The sequence below is a fragment of the Triturus cristatus genome, chromosome 10, assembly GCF_964204655.1.
Source record: "Triturus cristatus chromosome 10, aTriCri1.1, whole genome shotgun sequence".
NCBI classification, from domain to species: domain Eukaryota; kingdom Metazoa; phylum Chordata; class Amphibia; order Caudata; family Salamandridae; genus Triturus; species Triturus cristatus.
Genome location: NC_140593.1, coordinates 1,242,136,276 through 1,242,150,908, shown reverse-complemented (window position 1 = coordinate 1,242,150,908; position 14,633 = coordinate 1,242,136,276). Strand labels below are relative to the sequence as shown.

At 49.3% G+C, this 14,633-nt stretch overlaps 1 protein-coding gene across 1 annotated transcript in view; it reads right to left on the bottom strand.

Annotated features, from left to right (window-relative positions):
- Positions 1-14,633, bottom strand: part of PPP1R3F (protein phosphatase 1 regulatory subunit 3F) — a 78,458-nt gene that overhangs the window by 40,372 nt on the left and 23,453 nt on the right. Inside the window, exons 2-3 of the mRNA XM_085629895.1 lie at positions 10,527-10,582; positions 8,457-8,533 (exon numbers count right to left, since the gene is read on the bottom strand). Coding sequence (XP_085486021.1) covers positions 8,457-8,533; positions 10,527-10,582 — 133 coding nt within the window. The remainder of the gene's footprint in view (positions 1-8,456; positions 8,534-10,526; positions 10,583-14,633) is intronic.

Here is a 14,633-nt window from a genome sequence, read left to right as displayed (position 1 = left end):
CATGTAAAGCAGCACTGCCTTCCATCTCCCCAAAGCATGTAAAGAACCACTGACTTTCTTCTCCCCTCAACATGTAAAGCACCGTTACTTTCCATCTCCGCACAGCATGTAAAGCACCAATGCCATTCTTTGTGTCCCTTCAGCATGTAGAGCACCATTGCCTTTCATCTCTCCTCAGCATGTAAAGCACCATTGCCTTTCATCTCTCCTCAGCATGTAAAGCACCGTTGCCCACCATCTCCCCTTACATATGAACCACCATTGTCCTCCATGTCCCCTCAGCATGTAAAGCACAATTGCATTCCATCTCTCCTCAGCATGTAATGCACCACTGCTTTCCATCTCCCCTCAGCATGTTAAGCACCAATGTCATCCCTAGCGATCCATCAGCATGTAAAGCCCCATTGCCTTCTTCTCCCCCCCAGCATGTAAAGCACCATGGCCTTCCCTAGCATTCCCTAAGATTGTAAAGCACCATTGCATTCCATCTCCTCTCAGCATGTAAAGCACCATTGCCTTCCCTCTCAGTTCAGCATGTAAAGCACCATTGCCTTCCCTCTCAGTTCAGCATGTAAAGCACCATTGTCTTCCATCTCCCCACAGCATGTAAAGCACCATTGACTTTCTTCTACCCTCAACATGTAAAGCACCATTACCTTACATTTCCACACAGGATCTAAAGCACCAGTGCCATCTATTGCATCCCCTCAGCATGTAGAGCACCATTGCCTTCCATCTCCCTTCAGCATGTAAAGCACCATTGCCTTTCATCTCTCCTCAGCATGTAATGCACCATTGCCTTCCATCTCCCCTCAGCAAATGAAGCACAATTGCCTTCTATCTCCCCTCAGCACGTAGAGCACCATGGCCTTCCCTAGAATCCCCTCAGCATGTAAAGCACCATTGCATTCAATCTCCTCTCAGCATGTAAAGCACCATTGCCTTCCATCTCAGCTCAGCATGTAAAGCACCATTGCCTTCCCTAGTGTCCCCTCAGCATGTAAAGCACCACTGCCTTCCATCTCCGCTCAGCATTTAAAGCACCGTTACCCACCATCTCCCCTCAGCATGTAAAGCACCATTGCTTTCCATCTCCCTTCAGCATTTAAAGCACCACTGCCTTTCATCTACCCATAGCATGTAAAGCACCATTGCCTTTCATCTCCACTCAGCATTTAAGGGACCGTTGCCCACCATCTTCCCTCAGCATGTAAAGCACCATTGTTTTCCATCTCCCCACAGTATGTAAAGCACCATTGCCTTTCATCTCTCCTCAGCATGTAATGCACTATTGCCCTCCATCTCTCCTCTGCATGTACTGCACCATTGCCTTCCATCTCCCATAGCATGTAAAGCACCGTTGCCCACCATCTCCCCTTACATATGAACCACCATTGCCTTTCATCTCCACTCAGCATTTAAAGCACCGTTGCCCACCATCTCCCCTCAGCATGTAAAGCACCATTGCTTTCCATTTCCGCTCAGCATTTAAAGCACCACAGCCTTCCATCTCCTCTCAGCATGTAAAGCACCATTGCCTTCCCTAGTGTCCCCTCAGCATGTAAAGCACCACTGCCTTCCATCTCCGCAATGCATGTATAGAACCATTGCCTTCCATCTACCCTCAGCATGCAAAGCACCATTGCCTTCCATCTCCGCTCGGCATTTAAATCATCGTTGCCCACCATCTCCCCTCAGCATGTAAAGCAACAATGCCTTCCATCTCCCCACAGCATGTAAAGCACCATTGACTTTCTTCTCCCATAACATGTAAAGCACCATTACCTTCCATCTCCGCACAGCATGTAAAGCACCAATGCTATCCTTTGTGTCCCCTCAGCATGTAAAGCACCATTGCCTACCATCTCCCTTCAGCATGTAAAGCACCATTGCCTTTAATCTCTCCTCAGCATGTAAAGCACCGTTGCCCACCATCTCCCCTTACATATGAACCACCATTGCCCTCCATGTCCCCTCAGCATGTAAAACACCATTGCATTCCATCTCTCCTCAGCATGTAATGGACCACTGCTTTCCATCTCCCCTCAGCATGTAAAGCACCAATGCCATCCCTAGCATCCCCTCAGCATGTAAAGCCCCATTGCCTTCTTTTCCCCTCCGCATTTAGAGCACATGGCCTTCCCTAGCATCCCCTCAGCTTGTAAAGCACCATTGCATTCCATCTCCTCTCAGCATGTAAAGCACCATTGCCTTCCCTCTCATGTCAGCATGTAAAGCACCATTGCCTTCCATCTTCCCACAGCATGTAAAGCACCATTGACTTTCTTCTACCCTCAACATGTAAAGCACCATTACCTTCCATCTCCGCACAGCATGTAAAGCACCAATGCCATCCTTTGCGTCCCCTCAGCATGTAAAGCACCATTGCCTTCCACTTCCCCTTAGAATGTAAAGCACCATTGACTTTCATCTCTCCTCAGCATGTAATGCACCATTGCCTTCCATCTTTCCTTCAGCATATGAAGCACAATTGCCTTCTATCTCCCCTCAGCATGTAAAGCACCATGGCCTTCCCTAGCATCCCCTCAGCATGTAAAGCACCATTGCATTCCATCTCCTCTCAGCATGTAATGCACCATTGCCATCCCTCCCAGCTCAGCATGTAAAGCACCATTGCCTTCCCTCTCGGCTCGGCATGTCAAGCACCACTGCCTTCCCTAGTGTCCCTTCAGCATGTAAAGCAGCACTGCCTTCCATCTCCCCAAAGCATGAAAAGCACCATTGCCTTCCCTAGTGTCCCCTCATCATGTAAAGCACCAATGCCATCCCTAGCATCCCCTCAGCATGTAAAGCCCCATTGCCTTCTTCTCCCCTCCGCATGTAGAGCACCATGGCCTTCCCTAGCATCCCCTCAGCTTGTAAAGCACCATTGCCTTCCCTCTCATGTCAGCATGTAAAGCACCTTTGCCTTCCATCTTCCCTCAGCATGTAAAGCACCATTGTCTTCCATCTCCCCACAGCATGTAAAGCACCATTGACTTTCTTCTACCCTCAACATGTAAAGCACCATTACCTTCCATCTCCGCACAGTATGTAAAGCACCAATGCCATCCTTTGCGTCCCCTCAGCATGTAAAGCACCATTGCCTTCCACCTCCTCTTAGAATGTAAAGCACCATTGACTTTCATCTCTCCTCAGCATGTAATGCACCATTGCCTTCCATCTTTCCTTCAGCATATAAAGCACAATTGCCTTCTATCTCCCCTCAGCATGTAAAGCACCATGGCCTTCCCTAGCATCCCCTCAGCATGTAAAGCACCATTGCATTCCATCTCCTCTCAGCATGTAAAGCACCATTGCCTTCCCTCCCAGCTCAGCATGTAAAGCACCATTGCCTTCCCTCTCGGCTCGGCATGTCAAGCACCACTGCCTTCCCTAGTGTCCCTTCAGCATGTAAAGCAGCACTGCCTTCCATCTCCCCAAAGCATGAAAAGCACCATTGCCTTCCCTAGTGTCCCCTCAGCATGTAAAGCACCATTGCCTTCCCTCCCAGCTCAGCATGTAAAGCACCATTGCCTTCCCTCCCAGCTCAGCATGTAAAGCACCATTGCCTTCCCTCTCGGCTCCGCATGTAAAGCACCACTGCCTTCGCTAGTGTCCCTTCAGCATGTAAAGCAGCATTGCCTTCCATCTCCCCAAAGCATGTAAAGAACCATTGCCTTCCATCTACCCTCAGCTTGTAAAGCAACATTGCCTTCCATCTCCGCTCAGCATTTAAAGCACCACTGCCTTCCATCTCCCCTCAGCATGTAAAGCACCATTGTCTTCCTTCTCCCCACAGCATGTAAAGCAACATTGACTTTCTTCTCCCCTCAACATGTAAAGCACCATTACCATCCATCTCCGCACAGCATGTAAAGCACCAATGCCATTCTTTGCGTCCCTTCAGCATGTAAAGCTCCATTGCCTTTCATCTCTCCTCAGCATGTAATGCACCACTGCCCTCCATCTCTCCTCAGCATGTACTGCACCATTGCCTTCCATCTCCCCATAGCATGTAAAGCACTGTTGCCCACCATCTCCCCTTACATATGAACCACCATTGCCCTCCATGTCCCCTCAGCATGTAAAGCACAATTGCATTCCATCTCTCCTCAGCATGTAATGCACCACTGCTTTCCATCTCCCCTCAGCATGTAAAGCACCAATGTCATCCCTAGCGTCCCCTCAGCATGTGAAGCCCCATTGCCTTCTTCTCCCCCAGCATTTAAAGTACCATGTCCTTCCCTAGCATCCCCTAAGATTGTAAAGCACCATTGCCTTCCCTGTCAGTTCAGCATGTAAAGCACCATTGCCTTCCATCTCCCCACAGCATGTAAAGCACCATTGACTTTCTTCTACCCTCAACATGTAAAGCACCATTACCTCTCATTTCCACACAGCATGTAAAGCACCAGTGCCATCTTTTGCATCCCCTCAGCATGTAAAGCACCATTGCCTTCCATCTCCCTTCAGTATGTAAAGCACCATTGCCTTTCATCTCTCCTCAGCATGTAATGCACCATTGCCTTCCATCTCCCCTCAGCAAATGAAGCACAATTGCCTTCTATCTCCCCTCAGCACGTAGAGCACCATGGCCTTCCCTAGAATCCTCTCAGCATGTAAAGCACCATTGCATTCAATCTCCTCTTAGCAAGTAAAGCACCATTGCCTTCCATCTCAGCTCAGCATGTAAGGCACCATTGTCTTCCCTAGTGTCCCCTCAGCAAGTAAAGCACCACTGCCTTCCATTTCCGCTCAGCATTTAAAGCACCGTTACCCACCATCAATCAATCAAAGATCAATCAATCAAAGACATTTATAGAGCGCACTACCTACCCGTAGGGTCTCGAGGCGCTTGGGGGGGGTGCCGCTACTGCTCGAACAGCCAGGTCTTGAGCTTCTTCCTGAAGGAGAGGTGGTCTTGGGTCAGGTGCAGGTCGGCCGGGAGGGAGTTCCAGGTCTTGGCGGCCAGGTAGGAGAAGGACCTTCCTCCTGTAGTGGCTCTGCGGATGCGTGGGATGGCGGCGAGGGCGTGGCTGGCGGATCGGAGGTGGCGTTTGGGGGCGTAGAAGTTGATTCGGTTGTTGAGGTAGCTCGGGCCTTGGTCGTGGAGAGCTTTGTGTGCGTGGGTAAGGAGGCGGAAGGTGATTCTCTTGTTGACCGGGAGCCAGTGCAGGTCTCTTAGGTGTCCGGAGATGTGGCTGTGTCGTGGGATGTCGAGGATGAGTCTGGCTGAGGCGTTCTGGATGCGCTGGAGTCTCTTCTGGATCTTGGCGGTGGTTCCGGCATAGAGTGCGTTGCCGTAGTCCATTCGGCTGGTGACGAGGGCCTGGGTGACGGTCTTCCTGGTCTCTGTGGGGATCCACCAGAAGATCTTCCGAAGCATGCGCAGGATGTTGAAGCACGACGAGGAGACGGCGTTGACTTGCCTGGTCTCCCCTCAGCATGTAAATCACCATTGCTTTCCATCTCCGCTCAGCATTTAAAGCACCACTGCCTTCCATCTCCCATCAGCATGTAAAGGACCATTGTTTTCTATCTCCCCACAGTATGTAAAGCACCATTGACTTTCTTCTCCTCTCAACATGTAAAGCGCCATTACCTTCAATCTCAGAACAGCATGTAAAGCACCAATACCATCCTTTGCGTCCCCTCGGCATGTAAAGCACCATTGCCTTTCATCTCTTCTCAGCATGTAATGCACCATTGCCCTCCATCTCTCCTCAGCATGTACTGCACCGTTGCCTTCCATCTCCCCATAGCATGTAAAGCACCGTTGTCCACCATCTCCCCTTACATATGAACCACCATTGCCCTCCATGTCCACTCAGCACGTAAAGCACCATTGCATTCCATCTCTTCTCAGCATGTAATGCACCACTGCTTTCCATCTCCCCTCAGCATGTAGAGCACCATGGCCTTCCCTAGCATCCCCTCAGCTTGTAAAGCACCATTGCATTCCATCTCCTCTCAGCATGGAAAGCACCATTGCCTTCCCTCTCAGTTCAGCATTTAAAGCATTGTTGCCGTCCATCTCCCCTTAGCATGTAAAGCATCATTGCCTTCTATCTCCGCTCAGCATTTAAAGCACTGTTGTCCACCATCCCTCCTCAGCATGTAACGCACCATTGCCTTCCATCTCTGCTCAGAATTTAAAGCACCACTGCCTTCAATCTCCCCTCAGCATGTAAAGCACCATTGTCTTCCATCTCCCCACAGCATGTAAAGCACCACTGACTTTCTTCTTCCCTCAACATGTAAAGCACCATTACCTTCCATCTCCGCACAGAATGTAAAGCACCAGTGCCATCCTTTGCATCCCCTCAGCATGTAAAGCACCATTGCCTTCCATCTCCCCTCCGCATGTAAAGCACCATTGCCTTCCATCTCCTCTCAGCATATGAAGCACCATGGCCTTCCATACCATCCCCTCAGCATATAAAGAACCAATGCATTCCATCTCCTCTCAGCATGTAAAGCACCATTGTCTTCCCTAGTGTCCCCTCAGCATGTAAAGCACCACTGCCTTCCATCTCCGCAAAGCATGTAAAGAACCATTGCCTTCCATCTACCCTCAGCATGCAAAGCACCATTACCTTCCATCTCCGCTCAACATTTAAAGCATCGTTGCCCACCATCTCCCCTTAGCATGTAAAGCAACATTGCCTTCCATCTCCCCACATGAAAGAACCGTTGACTTTCTTCTCCCCTCAACATGTAAAGCACCATTACCTTCCCTCTCCGCACAGCATGTAAAGCACCAATGCCATCCTTTGCGTCCGCTCAGCATGTTATGCACCATTGCCTACCATCTCCCTTCAGCATGTAAAGCACCATTGCCTTTCATCTCTCCTCAGCATGTAATGCACCAGTGCCTTCCATCTCCCCTCAGCACATGAAGCAAAATTGCCTTCTATCTCCCCATAGCATGTAAAGCACCATGGCCTTCCCTAGCATCCACTCAGCATGTAAAGCACCATTGCATTCCATCTCCTCTGAGCATGTAAAGCACCATTGCCTTCCCTAGCGTCTCCTCAGCATGTAAAGCACCACTGCCTACCATCTCCCTTCAGCATGTAAAGAACCATTGCCTTCCATCTCTCCTCGGCATGTAATGCACCATTGCCTTCCATCTCCGCTCAGCATATGAAGCATCATTGCCTTCCATCTCCCTTCAGCATGTAAAGTATTTGTACCTTCCATCTCTCCTCAGCATGTAAAGCACCATTGCCTTCCATCTCTCCTCAGCATGTAATGCACTAATGCCCTATATCTCCCCTCAGCATATGAAGCACAATTGCCCTACATCTCCCCTCAGAATATAAAGCACCATTGCATTCCATCTTCCCTCAGCTTGTAAAGCACCATTGCCTTCCATCTCAGCTCAGCATTTAAAGCACAACTGCCTTCCATCTCCCCTCAGCATGTAAAGCACCATTGTCTTCCATCTCTCCACAGTATGTAAAGCACCATTGAGTTTCCTCTCCCCTCAACATGTAAAGAACCATTACCTTCCATCTCCGCACACAGCATGTAAAGCACCAATGCCATCCTTTGTGTCCCCTCAGCATGTAAAGCACCAGTGCCTTCCATCTCCCCTCAGCATGTAAAGTACCATTGCCGTTCATCTCTCCTCAGCATGTTATGCACCATTGCCTTCCATCTCCCCTCAGCATATGAAGCACAATTGCCCTCTATCTCCCCTCAGCATGTAAAGCACCATGGCCTTCCATAGCATCCCCTCAGCGTGTAAAGCACCATTGCATTCCATCTCCTCTGATCATGTAAAGCACCACTGACTTCCCTCTCAGCTCAGTTTGTAAAGCACCACTGCTTTCCATCTCTGCAAAGCATTTAAAGAACCATTGCCTTCCATATCTCCTCAGCATGTAAAGCACCAATGCCTTCCATCTCCACTCAGCATTTAAAGCACCATTGCCCTCCATCTCTTCTCAGCATGTAATGCACTAATACCCAGCATCTCCCCTCAGCATATAAAGCCCAATTGACCTTCATCTCCCCTCAGAATGTAAAGCACCATTGCCTTCCATCTCTCCTCAGCGTGTAAAGCACCATTGCCTTCCATCTCTCCTCAGCGTGTAAAGCACCATTGCCTTCCATCTCTCCTCAGCGTGTAGAGCACCACTGCCTTCCATCTCGATTAAGCATGTAAAGCATCAGCCTACCATCTCCCCTCAGCATGTAAAGCATCACTGTCTTCCATCTCCCCTAAGCATATCAAGCACCCTGACTTTCTTCTCCCCTCAGCAAATAAAGCATCACTGTCTTCCATCTCGATTAAGCATGTAAAGCATCACTGCCTTCCATCTCCCCTCAGCATGTAAAGCACCTTTGCCTTCCTTAGCCTGCTCAGCTTCTAAAGCTCTATTGCCTTGACTACTCCGAGTCTATATTGAGCTGCCCTTTTACCACTGATGATGGGTTCATCTCACCTGGTTGATGGGCCTCTCTGGATGAAGGGGTGTGGGCTTTACAAGATGGGGTACAACATCCTCTTCAGTGGTTAGCCCTAGAGGAAAGAACAAAGTGACACAGATTCAATCACAGACTGCTCTTCCACTGCAGTGACATGGAGAGGAGAGCACACTGTACAGACATAGAGAGGGGAGTCCACTGCAAGAGAGCTGCAGTTGAGACAGAAAGCAGTAAGCACACTGCAAGAGCTGTAATTCAGACAGGAAGCGGGGAGCACACTGCAAGAGCTGTAATTCAGACAGGAAGCGGGGAGCACACTGCAAGAGCTGTAATTCAGACAGGAAGCGGGGAGCACACTGCAAGAGCTGTAATTCAGACAGGAAGCGGGGAGCACACTGCAAGAGCTGTAATTCAGACAGAAAGCGGGGAGTACACTGCAAGAGCTGTAATTCAGACAGGAAGCGGGGAGCACACTGCAAGAGCTGTAATTCAGACAGGAAGCGGGGAGCACACTGCAAGAGCTGTAATTCAGACAGGAAGCAGTAAGCACACTGCAAGAGCTGTAATTCAGACAGAAAGCGGGGAGCACAGTGCACGAGCTTTAATTCAGTCAGAAAGTGGGGAGCACAGTGCAAGAGCTGTAATTCAGACAGAAAGCGGGGAGCACACTGCAAGAGCTGTAATTCAGACAGAAAGCAGTAAGCACACTGCAAGAGCTGTAATTCAGACAGAAAGCGGAGAGCACACTGCAAGAGAGCTGTAGTTCAGACAGAAAACAGTAACACACTGCAAGAGCTGTAATTCAGACAGACAGCGGGGAGCACACTGCAAGAGCTGTAATTCACAGACAGAAAGCGGGGAGCACACTGCAAGAGCTGTAATTCACAGACAGAAAGCGGGGAGCACACTGCAAGAGCTGTAATTCACAGACAGAAAGCAGTAAGCACACTGCAAGAGCTGTAATTCAGAAAGACAGCGGGGAGCACACTGCAAGAGCTGTAGTTCAGACAGAAAGCAGTAAGCACACTGCAAGAGCTGTAATTCAGACAGAAAGCGGGGAACACACTGCAAATGAGCTGCAGTTCAGATAGAAAGGGAGAAGCATGCTGTCGACATGGAGAGGGGAGCAAACTGCAAGAGATCTGTAATTCAGACACAGAGCGGGAGCACACTGCACAGATATTGAGAGGGGAACACACTGAAAAAAGAGCTGTAGTTCGTGCAGTAAAAGGGAGCACACTGTACATGTAAGTAGAGGGAAGCACACTGCAAGATAGCTGTAGCTGAAAAAGAAAGTGGGGAGCATGCTGCAAGAGAGCTGTAGCACCACAGGGAGAATGGCAAGAGAACCATATAACTCAGCGGGAGTGGGGTGAACATGAAGGGAAGTGGAAACAGAGGTGGGCGGAGACACAGGAGGAATGGAGAGCACATAAAAGGAGGGGTGATACGGGGAAGGGAAGCAAACACAGGGAAAGGGGAGCACATTGAGGAAAGAGGAGACACAGGGAAGGGAAAGCATACAAAGGGAAGGGGGAGAAACAAAGGAAAGGGGGAGACATAGGGAAGGAGAGCACACAAAAGTAAGGGGGCACAAAGGGAAGGGGGCACAGGGAAGGAGAGCACACAAAGGGAAGGGGACACAGGGAAGGAGAGCACACAAAGGGAAGGGGGACACAGGGAAGGACAGCACACTAAGGGAAGGGGAAGACATAGGGAAGGGAGAGCACACAGCGGGAAGGGAGAGCACACAGAGGGAAGGGAGAACCCACAGAGGGAAGGGAGAACCCACAGAGGGAAGGGAGAGCACACAGAGAGAAGGGAGGGCACACACAGGGAAGGGACAGCACACAGAGAAAAGGGAGAGCACACAGATGGAAGGGAGAGCACACAGAGGGAAGAGGGTTATGGGAAAGAGAGGCTGAGCGAAGGAGAACACACAGGGAAAGCAGGACCAACAGAGGAGGCGACACAGGGAAGACGGAGCCCCCGGGTGGAACGTAGACTCTGAGGTGGAAGCAGTTTGTGGGCTCAGAAGGATGGGTGCCACCAGGGTGTACATGTAAGCGTCTGGCTGAGTAGCTTACCTGCTGTGGGGAAAGTGTCCTGTGCTTTGACCATTCCTGAGAACTCCTCTGCAAACCTGGGAAAGGAAAGGGAACAGTCTGAGTTTGTATCGACCAAGCATTGCAACCACAGGTAGGTGATCATGTGCAAGCTGCAGAAAATGGGTGCAGAGATAGGATGACCAGGAAACTCAAGCAAACAAGGATACAAGCAGCACTCCTGGGCTTGGGTTAACAGCCTGGTGAATGCTTGGAGATGCTGTCCTGGTTCACTCCAGCCGAGCCAGTCAATTGGTGACTTGCAGAAGAAGAACACAGGTCTGCAGCATGGTGCTTTTGGTGACATGATGACATCTGGATACCTTACAGGGTACAGACAGGGTACAGACAGATCCCAGTGCCCAAGGGTAACCCCAGAATGGGAAGGAGCCCACGAGCAAATGTCCAGGACCAGAAATCGATGGAGCCCACCAAAGACAAGGACACAAGTACAGTAACTGCAAGAACAAGAGCGCACTGTCATGAAGAAACAAGTCAACTTTCAGCCTAAAGAGAGTAACCACCACTAAGAACAAGAGATCATCAGACAAGAGTGCCCTGTAAGGAAGTAAACAAGTCAACCTACAGCCTAAAGAGAATGAACTAACACGAAGAGCAACAGACCATCTGCGTCGAGGGCAAGAGCAGAAGAGCGTGCCCTGTAAGGAAGTAAACAAGTCAACCTACAGCCTAAAGAGAATGAACTAACACGAAGAACAACAGACCATCTGCGTCGAGGGCAAGTGCAGAAGAGAGTGCCCTGTAAGGAAGAAAGAACAAGTCAACCTACAGCCTAAAGAGAATGAACTAACACGAAGAGCAACAGACCATCTGCGCCGAGGGCAAGAGCAGAAGAGAGTGCCCTGTAAAGAAGTAAACAAGTCAACCTACAGCCTAAAGAGAATGAACTAACATGAAGAGCAACAGACCATCTGCGCCGAGGGCAAGAGCAGAAGAGAGTGCCCTGTAAGGAAGTAAACAAGTCAACCTACAGCCTAAAGAGAATGAACTAACACGAAGAGCAACAGACCATCTGCGCCGAGGGCAAGAGCAGAAGAGAGTGGCCTGTAAGGAAGTAAACAAGTCAACCTACAGCCTAACGAGAATGAACTAACACAAAGAGCAACAGACCATCTGCGCCGAGGGCAAGAGCAGAAGAGAGCGCCCTGTAAGGAAGTAAACAAGTCAAACTACAGCCTAAAGAGAATGAACTACACGAAGAGCAACAGACCATCTGCGCCGAGGGCAAGAGCAGAAGAGAGCGCCCTGTAAGGAAGTAAACAAGTCAACCTACAGCCTAAAGAGAATGAACTAACACGAAGAGCAACAGACCATCTGCGCCGAGGGCAAGAGCAGAAGAGAGCGCCCTGTAAGGAAGTAAACAAGTCAACCTACAGCCTAAAGAGAATGAACTAACACGAAGAGCAACAGACCATCTGCGCCGAGGGCAAGAGCAGAAGAGAGTGGCCTGTAAGGAAGTAAACAAGTCAATCTACAGCCTTAAGAGAATGAACTCACACGAAGAGCAACAGACCATCTGCGCCGAGGGCAAGAGCAGAAGAGAGCGCCCTGTAAGGAAGTAAACAAGTCAAACTACAGCCTAAAGAGAATGAACTAACACAAAGAGCAACAGACCATCTGCGCCGAGGGCAAGAGCAGAAGAGAGAGCACTGTCATGAAGTAAACAAGTCAACCTACAGCCTAAAGAGAATGAACTAACACGAAGAGCAACAGACCATCTGCGCCGAGGGCAAGAGCAGAAGAGAGTGCCCTGTAAGGAAGCAAACAAGTCAACCTACAGCCTAAAGAGAATGAACTAACACAAAGAGCAACAGACCATCTGCGTCGAGGGCAAGAGCAGAAGAGCGTGCCCTGTAAGGAAGTAAACAAGTCAACCTACAGCCTAAAGAGAATGAACTAACACGAAGAACAACAGACCATCTGCGTCGAGGGCAAGTGCAGAAGAGAGTGCCCTGTAAGGAAGAAAGAACAAGTCAACCTACAGCCTAAAGAGAATGAACTAACACGAAGAGCAACAGACCATCTGCGCCGAGGGCAAGAGCAGAAGAGAGTGCCCTGTAAGGAAGTAAACAAGTCAACCTACAGCCTAAAGAGAATGAACTAACACGAAGAACAACAGACCATCTGCGTCGAGGGCAAGTGCAGAAGAGAGTGCCCTGTAAGGAAGAAAGAACAAGTCAACCTACAGCCTAAAGAGAATGAACTAACACGAAGAGCAACAGACCATCTGCGCCGAGGGCAAGAGCAGAAGAGAGTGCCCTGTAAGGAAGTAAACAAGTCAACCTACAGCCTAACGAGAATGAACTAACACGAAGAGCAACAGACCATCTGCGCCGAGGGCAAGAGCAGAAGAGAGTGCCCTGTAAGGAAGTAAACAAGTCAACCTACAGCCTAAAGAGAATGAACTAACACGAAGAGCAACAGACCATCTGCGCCGAGGGCAAGAGCAGAAGAGAGTGCCCTGTAAGGAAGTAAACAAGTCAACCTACAGCCTAAAGAGAATGAACTACACGAAGAGCAACAGACCATCTGCGCCGAGGGCAAGAGCAGAAGAGAGCGCCCTGTAAGGAAGTAAACAAGTCAACCTACAGCCTAAAGAGAATGAACTAACACGAAGAGCAACAGACCATCTGCGCCGAGGGCAAGAGCAGAAGAGAGCGCCCTGTAAGGAAGTAAACAAGTCAACCTACAGCCTAAAGAGAATGAACTAACACGAAGAGCAACAGACCATCTGCGCCGAGGGCAAGAGCAGAAGAGAGTGGCCTGTAAGGAAGTAAACAAGTCAATCTACAGCCTTAAGAGAATGAACTCACACGAAGAGCAACAGACCATCTGCGCCGAGGGCAAGAGCAGAAGAGAGTGGCCTGTAAGGAAGTAAACAAGTCAACCTACAGCCTAAAGAGAATGAACTAACACGAAGAGCAACAGACCATCTGCGCCGAGGGCAAGAGCAGAAGAGAGCGCCCTGTAAGGAAGTAAACAAGTCAAACTACAGCCTAAAGAGAATGAACTAACACAAAGAGCAACAGACCATCTGCGCCGAGGGCAAGAGCAGAAGAGAGAGCACTGTCATGAAGTAAACAAGTCAACCTACAGCCTAAAGAGAATGAACTAACACGAAGAGCAACAGACCATCTGCGCCGAGGGCAAGAGCAGAAGAGAGTGCCCTGTAAGGAAGCAAACAAGTCAACCTACAGCCTAAAGAGAATGAACTAACACAAAGAGCAACAGACCATCTGCGCTGAGAGCACGACAGAAGAGAGTGCCCTGTAAGGAAGTAAACAAGTCAACCTACAGCCTAAAGAGAATGAACTAACACGAAGAGCAACAGACCATCCGCGCCGAGGGCAAGAGCAGAAGAGAGTGCCCTGTAAGGAAGTAAACAAGTCAACCTAGAGCCTAAAGAGAATGAACTAATACGAAGAGCAACAGACCATCTGCGCCGAGGGCAAGAGCAGAAGAGAGTGCCCTGTAAGGAAGTAAACAAGTCAACCTTCAGACTAAAGACAGTAAAACCAACGCAAAGAACAAGGGATCATCAGCACCGAGGACAAGAGCAGACATGAACGTACTGTCATGAAGTAAACAAGTCAACCTACCACCTAAAGAGAATGAACTAACACGAAGAGCAACAGACCATCGGCACTGAGGACAAGAACATACAAGAATACACCATCATAACGTAAGCAAGTCAACCTTAGGCCTAAGAAGAGACTAAACCAACACAAAGAGCAACAGACCCTCCGCACTTAATACAAGAGCAGATAAAAGAGCACTGTCATGAAGTAAACAAGTCAACCTTCAGACTAAAGAGAACAAACTAACACGAAGAGCAGCAGACCATCGGCACCGAGGACAAAAGCAGAACAGAGAGCAGTGTCATGAAGTAAACAAGTCAACCGTCAGCCTTAAGCAAAGACAAGAGCCCAGAAGCTGACAAGTCAACTATCAGCCAAGAGAGAGTAAATCAACAAACCGCAAAAGACCACAGTCTCCACCCTCAGTCACTCTTTCCAGTAACAGAATGTGCCCTCACACTCGGCCCCACCCTCTAGTTACAGTATATTT